The 21,467-nt window shown below is 42.2% G+C and overlaps 2 protein-coding genes across 8 annotated transcripts in view; one reads left to right on the top strand and one right to left on the bottom strand.

Moving 5' to 3' along the window:
• PLEKHG7 (pleckstrin homology and RhoGEF domain containing G7) overlaps positions 1-6,164 on the top strand; it is a 33,244-nt gene extending 27,080 nt beyond the window's left edge. Inside the window, exons 15-16 of the mRNA XM_065626809.1 lie at positions 2,720-2,817; positions 6,057-6,164. Coding sequence (XP_065482881.1) covers positions 2,720-2,817; positions 6,057-6,164 — 206 coding nt within the window. The remainder of the gene's footprint in view (positions 1-2,719; positions 2,818-6,056) is intronic.
• Positions 6,165-9,758: 3,594 nt separating this feature from the next.
• Positions 9,759-21,467, bottom strand: part of EEA1 (early endosome antigen 1) — a 193,618-nt gene continuing 181,909 nt past the window's right edge. For all 7 annotated transcript variants that reach the window (XM_065626726.1, XM_065626717.1, XM_065626736.1 and 4 more), the window contains 6 exons: positions 21,249-21,380; positions 19,259-19,444; positions 18,727-18,965; positions 17,139-17,259; positions 16,689-16,787; positions 9,759-15,639 (listed from right to left, as the gene is read on the bottom strand). In XM_065626726.1, the coding sequence (XP_065482798.1) occupies positions 15,517-15,639; positions 16,689-16,787; positions 17,139-17,259; positions 18,727-18,965; positions 19,259-19,444; positions 21,249-21,380 (900 nt within the window). In that variant the 3' untranslated portion in view covers positions 9,759-15,516. The remainder of the gene's footprint in view (positions 15,640-16,688; positions 16,788-17,138; positions 17,260-18,726; positions 18,966-19,258; positions 19,445-21,248; positions 21,381-21,467) is intronic.

Raw genomic sequence — 21,467 nt, 5'->3', positions numbered from 1 at the left:
TGCTCTTCCTCAGCTCCCCACCAGCTACTGAGAGGATGGGAATCACCCACCATACGTCAGTGCTGCTTTTCTCACAGACATCCAAACACATCACCAGGGGAAACTGCCCCAATAACACCTGCTGCTGTGCCCTTGGGTGAAGAGGGGAGGAGAACTGACCCCCACAGAGAGAGACCAGCCTTACCCTTCCAAAGAAACATCCCCGGAGTCACCAAATCAGAGCTTGGGTGAGGGAGCGACTGTTAAAAATCAGGCTTCCCCTTGGTCTGAGCCGCTCTTACAGGCTCTCACACATCAGCCTAACACTGCCCAGATCCCGGGAGCCTCCTATATCAGAAATAGAGAAATACAAATCGCCAGGCTTCAGGGCCTGTCAGCCAACCTAATCCTAAAGACTGGGAGAAAAAGCTCGGGGAGCCTGAGTGCTCTGCAGGAAGTCAATAGATGCGGAAAATAAGCCTAGAGCCCATAAAATTTATAATAACCTTGAAAGATATTCACCCAGAGTAGTTAGCATTCAGCATCAATGCTGACAGGAAATAAAGGTAGGCAACAAAAGGCAAATGACTAAAGATGAGATAAGGGGATGAACACAGAGAAGAATAACCTTTTTATAAATGTACTCCAGACACTGTCTGTCTGCTAATGAGTGTTCCTACCAACCCAAGCAGAAACAAAGCAACCACAACAGCCACCTCTCACCCATGGGGCAGAGCTGAGGACAGACCCTTTTTGCCTAAGCCCAGGCCCAACTTTAACAGCTTCTGGGTGCTGGAGAGGGCGGTGCAGCCACCCTCCTGTTTGCACATACAACATTGGGCATAAAAGCCATATCATGGAGATGGGAATAAGATTTTTGGATTTTTTTTTTTTTCCTAGCCAGAATTTGCTACATTCAGAGATTTATAACCAGGGTCCTTCTTAACCCTGTGACCCACCTGCAACCACTGGTTGTGGTCCTTTTCCACACTCTGGACCTCATTATCTGACTTCTCTCCCATATATTCCTACCAGCTTTGTTACAGCTGTAGCTATGGCAGTCTCTGTTACTTACCTGGTGTCTTGTAACACCTTGGAAGCCCCATCCCCATACAGGACCCATTAGAGTGGGGTACAATAACAATAATGAGAGAAATTACTGTAGAGAGCTTGCAGTTCAGATTTCCACCATTTTGTGTAAAGCACCAAGCAAAAATTCTAGTGTCAATAGAAAATGTCCCTTTGCAGGAAAAAAAAAAAAATCTCAGAAATGTGTGACCTTGGGGAATGCTGCCAACTTGTTTGCAGTCTCAAGAAGGAGACTTGTACTACTGGTGGCAGTAAAAGATTAGTTAGCATGTTCTCAGAAAGGGTAGCACGAGTGATCCATCACATTAATAAAAAATGAAACCCTGATTTTTGATCTAACAAGTACTTTTGCGTCCATTAGCTTCCCGAGGGTTGATCTCGCTTTGGAAAGAAATGTACCTCAATGCAAGGACTAGAAAAACAATATATTGCAATATCATAGAAATACCCTTTCGGCAGCAGCAGCAGGCTGGTAATTATGCAGACCAATTCTAGCCCAAAGCCTACTATGTATCAGGGAAAGGATGAGAGATATAACAATGTGCTCATAACACTGGGAAGATACCCTAAAGGCAGAACTATCCATGAATGCCAGGACCTTGTACAAGAGATGTAACTACACATGTAAGCGTGATAGTAGGAATCCATCTCTGAAGACAGCAAGCAGCAACATGCTTTCTGATTAGGAATTGCTTTCCTTCTAAAAATCTGCTCTGGATTTCATTTTGCAATTATTATTTCTTCACCAATAATGCTTTACACTAAGTTTGAAGGAGCCAGACCCACTGGTATGTCACCGTATCAAAGACTGGTAATCTTTACAGTCACAGAATTTCTTTTAGAAAATATTACTGAGAGCCTGATGCTGAGCATTGACCAGAAAATTCATTTTTAGAACTGTAAAGTTGTGCTTCCCATTGACCACAGACAGAACCATGAGTTCTGAAGTGTACCGCCTCTCCAGCTATAAATTTTTGCTGCTGATTTGCTGCAATGATTTAACCAGTCTGCACTCCACTTTACTTTTTCTATAAACATACGATTATAGGACAATTTATCTTCCAGAAACATTTTGAGGTCTGACTGTAGAGCACTTGGAAATGCTTAGACGAGAAGCCTTACAGAGCAGCAAGATATTCTACATAGTACAAGGCTTCAGAGGAAGCTATATGAACTAGATAAGGTTATCAAAAAGATATGTCAACTGTATTAGACTCAGGAAAGCGCTGCCTTGTCTGGGCAGCTCGAGATCTGTGCCCTCCTCTGGGCCGCATGGGTTCAGGAGCAGAGCTTGGCTTAGGGCCGCTGCTCACAGGGAGACAACCCCGCACATCGCTTGCCATCGCTTCGTTTGCAGCGATGTCGACTCCAGCTGAAAAAACCAATGCCACACAGATCAGGTGCATTGTCACAGGTTGCTCTGCCCCCCTCCCTGCTACTACCAGCCTGCTCAAGCACGGCTCCCGCAGGATTTTGGCTACCTGAGCCAGCAGTGTGCCCAGGTGGCCAAGAAGGCCAACAGCATCCTGGCTTCTATCAGGAATAGTGTGGCCAGCGGGACTAGGGACGTGATTGTTCCCCTGTACTCGGCACTGGTGAGGCCGCAGCTGCATGAAGGAATTGATATCATTTCTCCATACTTTTTCCACAGTCTTCAGCCTGCGAAATGCTTTCCTAATACAGCATGAAAATAGGTATCGTCAGTGCATAGCAGTCTTCTTGCTGCAAGCTCAGACAGAGCCTGCCAAGGTAAGTAGCACACCTTTTTTCTTCTCTAATTACACAACTATGCTTTCCCTAATGGAGGATCTCAGACTAAAAGTGGTCATGCTGTGCTAAGAATCTATTACAATTGTGACATTTGACCAAAACCAAACCAAAACAAATTAACACCCCAGTGCTCTGGCTCACACATCTATTACAGATTTTTTTACTGTTGAACATGTACCAATTCTATATCTGCGTTGAAAGCAGGTCATATTCTTGTTGAAAAACGTTATCATTTCTGATTGCTAACCAAAAAAAAAGGGAAAAAAAACAAAAACAAAAAAAAAAAAAAAAAACAAAAAAACAAACCACAACAACCCCAAACATTTATTGCAGAACAGAAATGAAGATGAGCAGCACCTCCAGAGAAGTCAACACCAAAGCAACTCCCCTCCACCCAACTCATATGCAGTAGTACTCAGATCAGAAAACTATTTCATACTCATCTATGCACAACACACATCTTGAAATTTCAGATTGAACAGATGGTGTGATTAATTCCACTGTTATATAAATATACCCCTCATTTTCACAGCAAATCACATTTCTAGTTATGGTGCTGTGTATAACATCTGAAAGTGTGGTAGGCACTCCACAAAAGTATTTTTTTCTCCCGTAAGTTGAATTTCATTCTCTAATACTTAATGCACAGAAATGTGGCTATCACCAACGCTAATTCTTAAAAATAAATTGCAGTAGAAGGACGTTTTCAGAGAAAAGCAATGAGTGAATTCTTTCCATTTCCAAGTCACTGTTTTGTACCTGGAATAGGTATCTACTCAAGATGTTACCTTCTCCTGTTATGGAAATATTACCTTTCCATTCCAAAGCTGCCTTCACATCAGGCGGCTACCCTTTTCTCAATATCTACCAAGCACAGTTCATCAAAGGAGAAAACTCTGCAGTTAAAGGTTCTTTTCACTTGGATGTGCTGGCATTACCACATTTTGTTGAGCTTGGGCACTCTGATCCCTAGGAAAGGCAGACCCTATCCAGCACCATTTGAATGAACCACCTTATTTCAGCTCCTCAGAAGCCAAATCTCAGCACTATCAATGTATTCTTTTAAAGAGACCTTACTAGCCAAGATGAACTCATGGTTTTAGTTGATATGACTGCAATGCAGAATGGAAGATGATCTGGATAAGACTGATACTGGTGAGGACCATCAGACCAGGGCCTCGAGGTAGCTCAGCTGTATCGAAAGGGAGACAGCAAACTGAAGGAAGCCAGAAGCGCCATATTCCCGTTGACTCATCCCAAGCAGAGGGCTGCCACACTGCGAGCTGCCCCTTAGATCTCCTGGTGTTGGCGAGGGGCCCGCCTCGGCTCTCGGCTCCCTCACGAGACCCCAGCTCACTGGCCAGAGGGAGGGATGATCCGTTGGGCGCCCTTGCCGCCATACTGCGCTCTGCCGAACGCGCAGGGAGCGCACGCCTGCTCCACATCCCCGTCACCTCAATTTTCACAGCGCATTGAATGTAGATGCGGTGACCTCCTTGCCCCACTCTCACCTGCCTCTCAGACACACAATACAGAATCACAGAATGTCAGGGATTGGAAGGGACCTCAAAAGATCATCTAGTCCAATCCCCCTGCTGGAGCAGGAACACCTAGGTGAGGTTACACAGGAAGGTGTCCAGGCGGGTTTTGAATGTCTCCAGAGAAGGAGACTCCACAACCTCCCTGGGCAGCCTGTTCCAGTGCTCTGGCACCCCCACTGAGAAGAAGTTTCTTCTCAAATTTAAGTGGAACCTCTTGTGTTCCAGCTTGAACCCATTACCCCTTGTCTTACTGTTGGTTGTCACTGAGAAGAGCCTGGCTCCATCCTCGTGACACCCACCCTTTATATATTTATAAACATGAATGAGGTCACCCCTCAGTCTCCTCTTCTCCAAGCTAAAGAGCCCCAGCTCCCTCAGCCTTTCCTCATAAGGGAGATGCTCCACTCCCTTCATCACCTTTGTGGCCCTGCGCTGGACTCTCTCCAGCAGTTCCCTGTCCTTCCTGAACTGAGGGGGAGACACATGGAAAAACAGACCTGAAATACACTGCAGTTGCTCCTCCCGCCCATACAATGGCCCTGCCTGCTGTTCTCTCGCTGACTCTGCTGGTTCCTCCACCACCGGGCAACCCCCTGTGTAACCACCACCATCACCCTGCACATCACACCCTCCAGAGGCGGCTCCAGAGGGGTCGGAGCCATCACCCCACGCCAAAGCCGGGTTCTGTGCCTTGCCAGGCCCACGCAGCTTGTGCAGGCAGACTCTGCTCACGGCTGCTGCTGGGACTCCTTGGACTTGGAGGTCATGCAATTTATCTCTCCAGCTTTCTATTTCTCAAAGCAAGGTATTCAGCTTGTTCAGGGTGTAAACACGCACGAGGAACAACCAGATGGGTCAATATCAAAATTTATGAATCCCAGCGCAGCATGAAGTTGGACAGGCTGCCCCTTCTCACACATTTCTATTCTTTGCGTCAAAGCTCAGTGTCTCTACATGTATTAGAGCAGCGAGTGCAGCCCCTGACCAGGCAAAATAAAAATCCTGGGGTGGGAGAAGCACAGCCACACCTTAAGCTCATATTGCTGCCAGCTAATTTGTAATGTCTAATCATAGCAATTCAGAGGCAACTCTGCTTCTGCGACCCAGACCATCTGGTCAAGCACAAAGAGAAGGAAGTTACGTATTTTAAATCCACTTTGGCAGCCGTTACCCCCTGTCCTCACACCTGGATGACAGCAGATACAGAGCTGAATGCTGTCAGCGTGGTGCTAGAAACTGAAGTTCATGTGGCAGCACATGACAGATCTCAGAGAGGGACAGAACTTGCAATGCTGATAGTGCTGGAGCTGTCTTAATCAGAGGAATAGGGAGCCCAAACTGCAGGGACGGCATGAAACTAATAAGCATTCCACAAAAACGGGTGAAATAGCCTGCAGTGAACTCCACAATTTCAAGCAAACAGAGCACTAAAATCCTGCCTTCCAACCAAAAATGAAATCTCCACCAGAAGTCCCTGGCCCCAGACACAGACTCCAGCAGTGTGTAGTGACCTGAGCAACTGGGAGGGTCTCGGTTCTGGGATGTTCACTTCAGGAATTATGAGCATGGCCCTGAAGAAAGGCTAAATAAAACTAAAGGCTCTGGGTGTTTATGTATCTGAATTACCGGAACTTTTTTAGATTGTATTGGTTTACGAATTATTTTTTCTTGTTACAGAAAACATGGATGTCACAGATAGAAACTGCAATCTCCAATTACACCACGCAACATGAAACCAAGAAAAGCAGCGCTTTCTGCTTCCCAACTGAATCCTCCGAAATTTAATGATGTCAGTGCAGCACCAACAGGTCCAGCAGACAACTATTGTGGTGATAACACAGTTATTTCTTCCAGCATGCCTTAAGTTTCTGAAACTAACAGATTTCTGACTTGACAGAAGTGAGGAGTTTTGACCATGGGATGTAGGAATAAAGTGGAGGGGAAAAATGAGCCATGCAAGAAATGTATCACTCCTAGATGCTCCTTTACTTCAGCTAGGGGAAGGATCTTGCCATGCAAAGAGGTTTTAATACAACTTGTTCTTTTCTGGAAAGCAGGACAGGAGAGAGCCTACATTAGTGAGGAGAACTTATTCACCAGAAAAGTCTGGGTGGGTTATTCCAAGATCATCCAAACTGTATTAATAAATTCCACAAAATTAAAATTGTATAGCCATAGCTCTCTATAGTTATGTCTACCTACTAAACTACCATGTTACGAGATGTTTTTTGCATTAACATTGAATTTATGGAGGCAGATCAGTAAAAGCATGTAGGTGACTCCCCATTAATTTTTAAAATGAGATTATTTAAGTTTCTTTGAAAAGGTCATAGTTACATACAACATTCAGTTAGAGACACTACAGAATACATAAAAATAAATAAGTGTATTGATGCCCTGCTTTATTGGGATTTTTGTTTCACCTGTTTTTTCACCGTTTTATTCACTGCAGATCTGTCATTACAGAGTTCGCAGCATTGCTGCCTTTAGAGTTCAAGTTTGCTTCACAAACTCAAGTGTTCCTTTTGCATTAAGCCATTCGATTCTCCACTGCTGTCCCAGATCTGTGGCCCACATAGCACATGTGCCCCTATTAATCACTTTTTTTCATCCCTTCTTTTTGAGGTACTGGAAGAGACTCACAGAACAGGCTGCAGCTGCTTGCCACAGCATCCATGCAGGTTGCCACTGCGGATGGAGGGTGCTCTCACCACGTTAGCCCTGGCTCATCCCCTGAGATTAGCCATAGTCAAGAGATACAGGAGACTTCCCTAAAGCCACTCGTACATGACTCTGTCACTTCTCTCCCTTTCCGTGCCCACCCAGCCAGTCTCCCTTAGCAGAAAAGTTAGCTCTTAGAATATCACCTCTGTGTCAGAAATGACTTTAGGGGGAAGTGAACACAGATGAGGACTATGCTGAATAACACAGGAGTGCCATTCCAGTTGTTCACATTATTCATAGGGATGTCAGCACTCACTTTGCATTCACCTCCACTCCACAAATTAGTCATGAGCTCATGTGTTGCCCCTGACCCAGCTCCACTCACTAGGACACAGCATTACATTTTATCCACTTGATCTGGTTCACCTGTACATGCAAGCTGTGGTCTGGAGACTGCATGTACGTATGTATGATGTACGTACTTACCTGGTTCGGCACCTCCAGATGCAGCCTAGGCCGCTGCAGTGCACATTCCTGGTCTTCTCCCTGTGCCTGTGATGTGCAGGTTTTTGTCACAGCTTCCTGGGAAAGGAACAACCACTCGGGCCCTGTGCCAAGTGGTGAATGTGTAAGGCAGGAGAGCAGAGCCGAGACAGCAGATCAGCCCAAGGACACCACACAAGCTGCAAACCCTCAGTCACAACCTGGCTGACACAGCTGTGCTGCATCGCCCCCATCCCAAGCTCAGCTGCAAACTGCATCACACCCTCCCCCTTCCAGCCCTGGTCCCTCGCCAGAACCTCACAGCATCTTGAAACCAATGCTGATAGGACAAGAAGACATTTCAAGCCCAGGGAAGTCACACATGACAGAGTAAACTCTGTGCTTCATGCACTGGCGGAAGGGAGGAGGCATTTTACTACTCTCTATATTTTTTGCCCAAACGAGCTCAAGGCAGGTCTGCTCAGTTTACCAGACAACTGAATAGTCCCAGAGATTGGGTATTTCCTGGAGGCCAGCACATGTCCAAGGAGGACACCGCAGGGGAAGGAAGAATTCACACATGGGCTGTCTTTAGGGAGACATAAGCTCAACAGACTGCTGCAGTCTGGAAAGATGTCTCAGAAGCGGTCGAGGCAGAATTTAGCTTCCCAACTTAAATTGCCTTTCAGGAGACCGCTCCATCTTTCTACAGAGAGTAGAAAGATGGGAAGATCTATTTCAGCAGCTAAACGTGGCTTTTTGTGAATGCTCCCATAATTGAATAGCGGCTTTGTCAAGGGACTGATCTCACACACATTAATCACGTGGCTTCTCTCTGCAACACAGTTCCAGCCTGAAAGAGGTTTCCATGTCGTAAGTGAGCCCTTCATTAGCCTAAAAAATAAAACAAGTGCTACTTCTGGGTTTTCCAGTCATGCCAATTGTCCAACTGCATTGAATGCGATATCTGACCACAGCCAGCGACAGAAGGGCTTTAATTGAATGCAGGATACTCAGCAGCTTTGTACAGTTATTGGGAGTGGAAAAATTACTCTGACTTTAACTTGTGAAAAAAATATTTGAAAAACAGTCACTATCACTGCCTCCTCCGTAACACGAAAGTTTTTGTTGTGGCTCTAAAACTGGAGCTTTTAGCTTGTTCTTAGATGTGTGGCTTCCCAACAGTTCATCTGTAAAATGACAGATCCCCTATTTCAAAGTAGCTTTGCTGTCTGAAGTGGGGCAAGGTAGTTCAGAATAACAGAACTAGTCTATTAGAAAGGTCTAATTTATTATTTTTTATTGTCATTAATCATTCCTTTAGCAGGTTAGAAAACAAAAGTGACATTTCGATAACATTTCTTCATAGTTTATACAGAACTGGTTGATGCATGGTGTCATTTTCTCATCCAAATCCACAGCCACCTTCCAAATCGCAGAGTTGAGGAATTACAGTGCACGCTGGACTAAATTCTTTCACAATGTAAGGCACAACTACATGGTCACAAGTAGTAAACACAAACACTGATAACAGAACTTAAGAAAATCGAACTTTAATGAAAAAGAAACAAAACCAAAACACATTCATGCAAAAAAACCAACCACCTATCTACACCTACGAAGATGGTGTGATCCAGTTTAAAAGTGCAGTATGCTGTAGGTAAAACTGCAACATAAGGCAAGTATAATACATTACCTCTAACTACTGGGTAAGAACTTTAAAAATTTCCATTTATATTTTATACAATTGTACAGAAATTAAGCTGCATGAGCAATATTCACATCTGCAATAGTAAACTGGTCATTCAAATTCAGAAAAGAGGCAAACAAGACAATGTAATTTGTAGCACGCATCCATTACAGAACACCATTCATCAAATTCACGTCTCAAGTACTGAAGAAAAAAAAAAAAGAGTAAATTAATGGTACATTTGGTGAATGAGGCTATCTATAGCCAAATGACAAAGCTGCATATAAAATTGGTTTTACCCAGCAGGCCGTGATTATGAAAGCTTGTGGTTATAATTTATTTCCTGACCAGCAGCTACAGTTTGCAAGAATGAAACTACAGAAGTTTATGATGACTTGAAGCTATTGGATACTTTCACACACATCAAAAAGAAAATCCTTAACTTGTTTTGGTGATAGACTTTTGCAATTTTGGCATTAACTATAATTTTTACATAACGTGACAGTGAGCAAACCTTATTAAACTTACCTAATGTTTGAATATTACATTGAGAGGTAGTTTAAATGAAATCTTACGTAACAACATCAAATGGTGGGGTTTGATTTTTTTCATGTGTGATCTTTTTTTTTCTTTTTCTTACAAAAGTGACAAATCCTATACAAGCAGCATTTTGGACACGTTACTACAAAAAGTTCTGGTATTTGCTAACTCAGTGAGATATCCTTCCAAACATCCCTTTTGTGCCAGGAATCAAGCTTTAGTGTGATACAACGAAGTATTTTGCCATAAAGCCAACACCAGGAGCCTGGACCTGCCAGCACTGGCCTGTTGACATGTTAACGATGGATGCTTTTATCAGCCCTCTTTACCCAAAAAAGGCTGGAAATATAGATGAATTTGGTTTTAGTTTAGGTCACAGAGGGAGGAAAAATTGGAAAATACTCCTACCAGGCGTCTGCTTTCATAGTAACATTGATCCAAAAGGGTTAGCAGGGCTTCAGAAATCTTCAAATGAGCAGATACTCCTCATCTGCTGCAGTGAGTGCATAGTGTGTGGTGAGCTGAAGACAAAAGGCAGAGTTTATTGCATTAACTAGTACCTATTCTCTTCATTATTTTGATCTTAAGTGGCATCTAATGTTCTCCGTAAACATGCAAACCTCCTTATTCAGTGCCCCTTGCAAGAAAAAAACAAACAAAAAAGCAAAAAAAAGAAACAGAAAAACCTGAGTTTCTGTTGAGGGACTTTACTATCCAATTATTGCTGTTTCTGAAAAGTGCACCACATAGTGCTTTTGGAGAGGCTGTGGTTGGACAATAATTTTAAATTTATCCTAGAAGGGGTGCTGAGGTCAAGACTTCAAAAATTAAGAACTGGAGAACTGGCAAGACTCTTGAAAATACATAGAATACATGTTTTCTCATTTTATAATCTTCAAATGAAGCTCTACAAAGACAACGTGTGCATGACTATGTGGTCTTTGTTTTTACATGTGCTCTTAGACAATGATCACATTTTTGGTACAAAGGAATTACGAGTGCAACTCTCCCTACTTAGCAAGGGGCCAAATGAAATACAGCGAAAATTCCAGCTGAAGATAAACCTTCTGTCCATCGATCACAGCTCACGCGTGCAACGCCAACGACACCATCCCACTTACTGTAGATTGTATTCAGTTAGACAGCAAAAAGTGCACAGTGCAAATGACAGTGTTGTTTCCTCGTCCCCCAAGAATATGAGAGTGGGAGGAGTGGAACATGGAGGAGTAATTTATCAGTTTCAGCGTACTCAAACCATGGTATCATTCTTTTTGGCACAGCGTATATTCTGTTTGAACTTGAGCTCCAGCAGCTGTCTGCCACTGAGTACTGGTCATAATTTTTTAAAGTTTTGCAAAAAGCATTTGTTTCCATTTTGCATTTAACTGACGTTTAACAATCCAGAAAAGTACTTGAGTTTTCCAGGTCCCTTCTTAAGGAATGTCACTTCTCTTACATCTAGGATAAGAGACTCAATTGTTCTTGCTAATGTAATAGAAACACAGCAAGGTTACTTCATGCTTCTGCTCCCAAATCCCCTCTTGCTTCACAAGAAAGCTTTTCCAGTCAGGATTCACAAATAATCCTCATCGTCCCAAAACCAACAAAAATAGTTATTCATTGTTCTTGTGTACCTAGCGCTCCACACTCCATGGCAACTTGGTTACTTGACACCTTCCAAAAACAGAGGAAAAAACCCACACTGTACCCTAAAGCCTCGGATTCTTGTGCCAGAAAGTGAAGCCAGCTGAAAAACAAGATCCCTCTAAACCTCCTGCCTCTGCTGGAAGCTGCAGCACAAAATTCCTTTTGTCTCTTCATCTGCAGACAGCAACTTTTCCTACTGCGACTCATTAATGTCATCCTCTTTGTTCAACCTTTGCAGAAAGGGGAAGATTACTGGAGGGAAGGAACACATGGGGAGAAGAAATAAATAACAGTGAAGCGCAGCCAGCTAAGATCAAAAGCTTGTCACTGACCTCCGCAACGCAACCTGCCTCCAGAGGCCTCGCAGGATGGAAGTACGAAGTTTGTATTGCTGACATGATTTTGGAGAAGAACAGTAGGATTTGGCGTTTGAAAGGCAACAGCCCAAGGGATTGCAGCTCTTCAACTGGGAAGAGAGATGATGTCTCCAGGAAGTTAAAGAACCACTCCCCACCTTTAAAAAGACTCTCCTTTACACTTTTCCATAGCTCATCTCAGCCCACGTCGCAGCTGGTGTCTTGTATTCTGCTCCTCCAGTGATTCTGAATGTGGATGGAGTGTCCTGCAGAGGGGACAGTTTCAGGAACAAACCCCAGAGTTCATTGTCCCATTCCTGATGCCATGGTAATGGCTAGAAATCAGAGGCAGCTTGAGGATCCCACACACCTACTGCTTCAAGCGCTGCTTTTACCATTATTTTCACCTCTTGCTTTATAATGGTCTCTCTCCTCAGGGAACCTGAGCAATCTGATTCTGAAGCTGTTCAAGTCTCTTCTGCCATTTTATTAGTGTTTCCCTCTGTTCCTCTGTTTGCAGTCTGACAAATCAGTGCATTAAACTATCTGGTCTGGAATCCTTTAGCTCAGTGTGGGAAAAGTTACCAGGATTTTTACTAGGTTTTCCTATGATTTATGTTTTAAAAGCAGTGCAATAAAACCCCCACATTCCTACTGACAACATACCCATCAAAACAGTCAGACTCTGCAGGCAGATTTTTAAATACAAAGCTCTTCGCCTTCCAGTTTCCCTTGTTATGTATCTCATAGGTCATTTCACTAAGCTTGAGCACCACTTCCAACTGAGCAGTGAGACTGAGAGCATTATAGGGTCTATTATAACATCAACTTGTCAACAAATACAGACAAGCACCAAGAATCACAAGCACAAAAGAAGGAGCATAAGATTCAGCAATGGAGTTGTAAATTTACTCCAGTGAAAAGCTGTAGAAATCCTAACTTATTGCTGCAGACTCAAAACTCAAGCATAAAAGTTTCTAGCCCAGCACTGTTCCTCCAGATTTTAACAATCTAAACTTTAACTTTCTAAAAATATGTATTTAAAAAGCATTTCCATCCCCTCAAAAAGTTGGTCATATAAATCGGTCGGCAAAAAACAACCTGCAGAAATTGAGCTGGTTTTGCCCCTGAAGCTGAGGAGCTCCAGACTGAGGTCTGATCTGCAGTCGACCAACCACCCTGCTTCAGCAGCCAGGGGGTGAGGTGACTCTGCTTGACTTTACACCAAGTTATCCCAAAAGGCTGAATTAAGAACAACCCTACCAGAGCTTCTACCACTTCCTCTTCGCTGTGGAGCACTCTCCTCAGCTTTCACACGTTCCCATTCAAAAGCAGAAAGCCTGAACACAAGTCTTTCAAGCACTTCCCTACCTCCTCAAATGATTTCCATCTTCCTCTGCCTCAGGCGTTTTGTCCTTGTGCGGTTGTGGGAAGCTTCTCTCTTCCCCCCAAAATCCCTTCTGCTCCACAAGGTCGTCCTTCACCTCAAGAGCAGCACGAGGCTCCGTGTGTCACCCAACAGGGCAGAGTGGATCTGAGTTGGAGCACAACTGCCACATCTTTACCTTTCCTTCATTTCTGAAGTCACGTGTCAGACAAAGAAAGGCTCGAAAGCAAACTCTTTGGATTCTCTCAACAAATAAGTAGATAAAAAAATTCCCGGAGGCAGAGATTCTCTTCAGGTTTTCTATTCAAAAGATTCTTATGCCAAACTGTTACACCGATGGGGAGAAACAGCAAGTCCAGAGGCTCTGTTCATATGGAACCGCTGCAGCAATTGTTTCTTTTGAGCAAGCAAGTTCACATCAGGCCAGTATTTCACATGAACCACAATTGCATCCCAAACCCTTTTACACCAACATAACTCAGTTTACACAACTCAGCTGGCTTTTGGGAAATGATTTAATTGTAAGAAAACTCCTTGAGGAAGACTTTTTGAGGCAGCAAAGGCAGAACTAGACAGGTAAGCTAAGAAGGGATATGAAATATATAGATCACTACTTCTGGAGAAGAGGGATTAAGAAGTTTTTTCACTTGAGGGTTACTCAGGACTAGACATTTTTCATGAAAAAGACTCTTCTTCATTCACATCTAGAGCAGTCAATAGATAAAAGCACAGGAACCTGCCTAATGATGGCTAAGCTTCCATCATTGTGATAGAATTTGGTTCCTTACCTCGGGAAAGAAGCAGAATAATTCAGGACACAGTCCTTTCCTCTGAAGAGCTGGCACAATTTTGTAAGACACAGAAGGGCTTGGGGTGTGGGGAATTTATTAGGGTATTTAAGACAAAGAGTCCCTAAATATTGGAAGGCATAACCCCCGCTCTAAAGAAATAACCTTAATGGTTTTGAAATACCAGATACCAGGGGAAGAAGTTAGACACATGCAGGCAAGAATGAACAGGTGTAAATAAAATCACAACAAAAGAGAAGTTTGGAACCTGCACAAACTCTACAAAAAAACCCTGTTGCAAGTACAGAAAAGAACATACAAATAAATATCTAAAGACATATATATTGGCCTCTTATTTAGAGCTGTTTGGCTTATAACTAAGCCAGTAGCAGGAGATTCACACCACTGTTCTGAGCAGACTAAATCACACAACTAAACTAACATTTAAGACCCCTCCGGTAACGGGCATCAGATGGAGGGACAAAAAACTGAGGTTTGCCAGGCGTAGCAGAAGTTCAGCTTCTTCCACCAAAAGCTGAGGAAAGGGACAGAAGAAAAGACCAGATAAACTGCAGCAGTCTCAAAAAAAGACTTTTTATTGTTCAGATAACTAGCATTGAAGGTCTGGATGTCCCTTAAAACCCCAAGAACCTCTCAGGACTTCCCGGGTATGGGCAGGGGGGGAGGTACGCTACAGGCTACCACCAGTATTGTCTGTTTGCTTTTTAAAACCCATATATAAGCGTTTCTGAAATATTTAAATCCATCCACCGAATATGTAAAAGTGAAAGCAATGAATACAGGATGTGACACTGTAATGTGCCATGTAACATTCGTACAATGCCAGCTAAATTTTGTCTCATCATTTGTTCACACAGACTCCCAGACACACACACACTCACACACACAAACTATACAACACAGTGTGTGTAAAGATGCTCCAGTATCCAAGTGCTGTAGTGGGATTCAGGTGCTGATACTACAAGAAGTTCTAAGTGGACAAACAAAACTGAGTTGGAGTCAAGTCCAGCCATTACCCTCACTGTGGAGTTTGAAATTTAGAGAGAAAAGTCAGAGACACAGAAAGAAAACAAAATCACAAGGGGTTATAAAGAACATCAGATATGCAATCAAATGCAACAATTAGTTACGCTTTTACAGCAACATTTGATACATAAATTCCTCACAAGTTTTTGCATCTTCTTTTTTCTTTGAAGGAAACAAGAATAAACTGCAATATCACGTAAACGCTGTTTCTCTTGAACAAAAAAAATAAAAGATAAAAAAATACATTGTTACTCTTCTGTTTAAACTTTATTTACAAATAACTGGGTATTTCTAATCTAGATATAGAAGCTCTTTCCAGGATAAATGGCAATAAGCTATGGATGATCTGAGCCCATGTCTCACAAAAAATACAATAGTTTTACTTGGTATCAATAAACATTTTAAAATATACTAAATTTTGCCAAGTGTCACAATCATTGTCCAAACTGAATAGTAGTCTGAGTGCTGAACGAAGTGCATCAACAGAAATTATAGATTTTAGTGTAACATTTCCTTTTTCACTCACGATCGCCAGTTATCCTTGCAAGTCATTAAAGCAAGTATCACAGACCCGGACAGGCTTCTTAGAAGAAGGAGTTAAGGCATTCTTTGCTGAGCACTCGGCACAAAAGATATTTCCACACTGTCTACAGTGGTGCTGTGGAAGAAAAGAAACACACAGGCTGAACAGCAATGACAGCGAATCGATCACTAGTAGAGATCACTATCATATCAAGTCAACTCTCATGCTTCAGAAGTTGGTTTGAATTTTTAAATAGTAGTTACACAGCACACAGGGCACAGGAGTAAATCCTTTATCAAAGGTATAGGAGTAAAACATTCAGAAGCACTCCACTGAGTCAGGAGACTATACTAGTTTCGGAAGTGAACTGGTTGAAGTTCATTCTCCTCTGGAATTTCTCCTCTTGAATTTGTTTTGGTCACATAAAACATGTTCTCCTTACTTGTAACTACCTGCTTTCACATGGGAAGTACCTTTGAATCAAAGGATCCAGCAGCCTTTGTTCAAAGACTACCCAAAGGACATCACTATGAATACTGCAAGACAGGGAGGGCTGCCTAAAACCAAGTCAGGAAGCACTGCAAAATTAACCTCACGAATATCCCTCATCTCCTTCATTGCCAAGTCACTTGTTGGAGGGTTGGTAATCTCCAGATGAATGGCAGACCCTGCCAATAGAGAGATGCTGACACCTTGGCAGACCACAGCTGATTTTACAAAGAAGGTCTGAGTACAGACCTAAACCACATCCAATTGTTTCTTATGTTGGCGTTTATAAAGTAATAGTCACAAAGCACCAGATCATGTTGATGCCTCATATCTTCACATATCTAATTTCAACAAATTTACATTCCTTTAATACCTGTAAATCCAGCTCAGACTGCTTATAAATAAGTTTACTGTAAACACCCTTACAACAGTGTAATTTTGCTTGCTCGCTTAGAAGATTGAACTATTTTAACACTGTTTATAAACTGATGCTGTTAAAATGGCAAAAGAATCATGAATAAAGTAAGCTCTGCAAACTTTAATGTTCAAGGCATTGCATGCAATAACTGTATTCTGAGATGTCCTGAGTAGTATCACAACACTATTAAGGCTGGTTTTGGAAGTTTGTATCCCATCTAAGAGTTTGAAAACAATAGAAAAAGCAAATCCCCACAGACACAGTAAAACACACCTACCCTTCTCACTGTCACTGAAAAGCCTTTTCCACAGGCCATACAGTTCTGTACCTCATTGTCTTCTGCCCACTTCCTGTTGAGAGCTTGGGTGTGTTTGATCTACATAGAACATATAAAAAGAAAAAAAAGGGCAGTTTTTTAAAAATTCTTGTCTGATTCCTACTAATTTCCTCTACTTTCGCTGCACACACTACCCAGTGCAGTATAAAAGCACCAATTCTGCCACAATACTGAGAGCTTATATTTGTTCAGAGAGAAAATCTTCCAAGTTTCAAAACTATGAGCAGATTTAAGAACCCATAGACAGCAATATCGCCCGTGTACACCACAAGCATAACATCTTAATCACTCTAGAAAGGTAACCCACCACCAATCTGACACAAACTTGAAAGTCTCCTAAGTTCCCACACAGAGAATCAACAGCTTTAACTGCTTCAAATCAAACTATACCTGTAATGACTGGTTTTCTCGGCCAAGTTCCTGCATTGCAGCAGTAGTGTTGTCCAGCTTTTTCTTCATTTCTACAAGTTTGGCTTGAAGCTTTTCAATTTCTCCCTCACTTTTTATACACCTGAGGAAAAACAGTAAACCGTTAGCTCAAAGCATACGAGGCAACGCACACTGCCTCCTTTGGGCAGGTTGTCGCGACTGAGGAGTTACTCACAAAATCCAGCCAAAAATATCCTTGCTGTGGAAAGTTCTTGGATGTCTGGACTGGAAAAATGTTCTGTTGTAACAATCAGGTTAAGATCATCTGGCATTTCTCCCAAATATCTGTGGCTTATTATTTCCTGGAGTAACTCCCAAAGCCAGGGACAATACTGAATGCAGTCCACCAGGAGCAAACCCCGATGAGTACCCCTGTGCAACAGGACACTCTCACAAACCAGCAGCAGCAGATCAGGTCAAACAACAGAGCAGAAAGGAAACCTTTTTCTTTTAGCAAAGCCACCTCCCATCAGCTGAAATTCAGTTAACTGTTGAAAGCCAAATTTCAAAGGATGTTTTTCTGCCAAGCTGTAAACAGCTGCTGGGTGTGTTAAGCACAGTATGGCAAGGGATTGCCAAAGAAAGAGGATCTCACTTGAACTGATCCCATCCTTTCCCAAGGTCTACTGCTCAAAAACCAAATCAGCAAGCTTGACAGTATCGAAAAAAGTTTTCCACTCTGCCTTCACCAAACGTGTCAGGAAAAAAGGACAGAGAAATTTTCCTGTCTCACAGGTGTTTCTTCTACCCTTGTAATGGCTGCTTTCGGGTAACTCCTGCTGCCTTGCACGCCTCCTGCTGCCTGAAGGCAAGGTGCTCTGTTCACCTAAGTCTTAAATATATTGTACAGACAATAGCAGACCTGGAGAAAAGATGACTGTAGGTTTTGAGGAGGAAGAAAATGCCTCTTGTGTGAACCTTACCCTATCTAATCCAATTACATGTTCATTCTCCTAACACTGAGCAGTGGGAATACCTGGAAGTCCCTAAGCAAACTCGATACTACTGGAGGCACTAAGGAGGCTGTTCCAGGCTTCTGCATGACTCTTCTACTCCAAGAGAGTCAAGGCAGGGAAGTCTGAGAGTGGTGGAGAAGGGTAGTTAACTCAGGTAAGAGAAGCTCCCTCTGCCAGGCCTTGCAACATTCATACAACAGATGAGATGAGAAGCCACAACCTACACACCTTCAAGCTCAGAGGAGCCCAAGGGATTTAGAAGGCTCCTAATGGACAGCCATAAATCTTCAAGTCCAAACACAGAGCTCTGGCTTTGGTGATAAGTAAGGTCCTGATAAGCCTGCCTGATTTTCTACAGAACAGTCACCCCGTCAAATCCCACAAAGAGCACAGTTTGTTCCCAACACCCCTTGCTGTGCTTTGGCAGGGACGACAGAAGGTTGCACTCTAGAAACTGCACTCCCAGCCCAGGCACTAGGAACAAACACGGATTTAAGTAAAGCATGCACAGAGAATCCCAAATCAACAAGTTTTCAGCGTGAGGCTATCCACTGCCCAGACTACACTTCCACACGGTCAAGATCACGGCTCACCTCTCCAGCAACGCTCTTCTCTCATCCTGATTGTTCTGCACCGTTGCTTCCAAGACAGCGATGTCCCCACGTAAATCATCCGTCTGTTTCTCCAGCTCGCTCACTCGCCTCTGACTGCTTTGCCACTCTTTCTTCATAGTAGCCAGGTTTTCATTCAGAGCTGTGACCTGCATCATGAGCTTAGTCTCCTTTTCTTCATGTCTCCGGCTTTCTTCTTCTTTCTCTTTTTTCTCTGTGTGCTAAGAAAACAATGGAACAACGAAGAACAACCTTCCAATTGTTCTTTCCCTATTCCCTGCATTTAATTGAGGCAAAGAATCTTACTGTACTAGAATCACTACTTTTAATCAACCCCATTAGACAAGACTGTCATCCCATTGAACCTTCCTACACCATTAAATGCCTCAAAGGTGTCTCACTTTGTCATTTAAAAACTACGGTAATGTGAAACTAATGTCAACCCTTTGCTTCCCTGAAAGAATCCAAAGGTGGGTTCATGAAACAACAGTCTTATACTCTCTAACATACTAACCAGTTTAGCTTCAATTTCAGTACATTCTTTCTTCAGCTCCTCTTCTCTCTTTTTCAGCTGATCTTTGACAGCTTGATGGTTTTTTTTCTCCTGTTCCAGAGCTGAATTCATATTATCTATTTTGCCCTGCAGCTCTAATTTCTGTTGAATCAATAGCTGCTTTGCATCCTTGAGATTTGCCACCTCCTGTTAGGACACAGAACTCAAAGTTAAAGTAGCAATATTGAAAGAGTAAATGATCTAAATTCAAAACAACTGTAATTCTTTCAACAAGAGGACGGCAATAACTTTTAGTTTTATCACCGAAAGACAGGATGATTTTACAGCACAAAGTATCAGCGACTTTCATGATCAAAGATTTTAAACTAGTACCTATATTATGAACAACATTCAAATTTTAAAATAAGTTTAAAGTATGCTTCTACTAAAGTAGTGGAAGTTCTGTTGGATTATTTTCTACAGTTCTTTGAAAAGATTTGTCCACCAGAATTTTTTAGAGTCTGCTCTAAAATTTACTTCACATTGTTCTCTAGTTGCAATAAGGTTCAAAGCATTGTAATGACAATGTAAAATCCACACACTGATAGAAGAAAGCTAATTTCTGTTAGTCTTAAATGTATAAAGAATTACCCTATGTTTTACGCAAGTAGGAGGATACATTTCGTTTTAAATATTAGTTTTACTTGTTCTTCTGAAATAAAACATAAAAATCCTGAAGCCGAACAGTTTTTTAAATTTGTAGGAATCCTCTTCCCTAAAATTGCACAGCCAAGTATGCAGGTACTAACAGACTAATAGGGGTTGCCAGTTTTCCATAAATCAAGGTTTCCATCACGAGTTAAAATCAAAACAAAGGCAGCAAGATAACATATCTTGAGGACAGGGGCCTGGCCTACTGATGCACATCTACCCATACCCTGGCAAGAGATGGGTAACAGCATGTATGGCTTTAGGAGACAGCTTCTAGTTTAGTCTGATTGCTTGTACGGAGATCGAGAGATGAATATTAAGCTGCCATTGGTGTGCACACATTCTATATACATAAATTTTCTTCTTTAGAATAGAGATTTCAAGAATGACAAGAATTATGATAACCTTTCCCCAAAATCCAGGAAAGTACTGGGCATAGATTGCTTGACAGAAACAAAGTACAGACTTCTATCCAAAAATAAGAGACCATTTTCTAAACAGTGGAGAACAAAAGAACATCTGAAATTCATAAGATATCATGTTACTTTCTTCTTATTAGCATATAGAGACTGTACCTTCATTTATACTTGTGCAGCAACTTGAACTCTGTGTGTTTTTAACAGACGCAAATGTAACTCAGAATAATAAGGAAAATGCAAACTACAGCCTTTGAGGAGTGTTTGCTTCTACAGAGACTGAAAAATGAAATATGTAAAATGTGGCAAGAAACGAAAATTATTTCATTAAAGCCTCCAAACATTTACCCTTTAGAGACCACATTTGATTGTTATGATTTTGGAAGAGAGTAAGTCTTTTATGAGGCTCCTAACATTGTTTCCTCCCTGAGTGTGACTTTTAAAGACATTTTAGAAACCATAGCACATCAAGGGAGTTTCAACTCTACTATGCATCTTTGAGAAGTACCAGATGTGCCTAGAATATCTGGGAAACTTCACATTCCTGACACTTTTGGACATCTTTCTGCACTTCACAATAGTCAAGCAAGGGTATGCACAGTCAATCTACACAGAAATAAAGTCAGGATGTACAACTCCTCTTGAAGCGGAGTTATGTGGTCCACGTGGCCAAAAACACTGGGCACCACTGCTCCAGGATTATCACTAATCCAGTCAGCATTGCTCAGGAACCTCATCAAAATCTGTGCTTTGGTTCCCTTACCTGTAATACTGATACCTACAGCAACCACCTTTGCATAGCCATTCCAGATAACATCTACTGAGTAGGCACATATTTCTTATCACATAACAAACCACATGAAGACCAGTTTGTCTCAATATACCTTCTCAAATTCTTGCTTGCAGGCTCTAAGCTCTTCACCCAGCTTGGCACTTTCTTTTTCAAGTCTACTCCTTATTTCCTGGAGCTCTGTTGTTTTACATTTTTCATTAGCCAAGTCTTTTTCTTTCAAAATCTTGAAGAGAAATAAAAAGTGCTAGAAAAGTTACTTCTTCCAAGTTCACAAAATAAATTAAAAAAAAAACTAAAACACCAAACCAAA

The sequence above is a fragment of the Caloenas nicobarica genome, chromosome 1 (genome assembly GCF_036013445.1).
Source record: "Caloenas nicobarica isolate bCalNic1 chromosome 1, bCalNic1.hap1, whole genome shotgun sequence".
NCBI lineage: Eukaryota > Metazoa > Chordata > Aves > Columbiformes > Columbidae > Caloenas > Caloenas nicobarica.
Note: the sequence above shows the minus strand (reverse complement) of the source record. Positions and strands in the feature narration are given on the sequence as shown.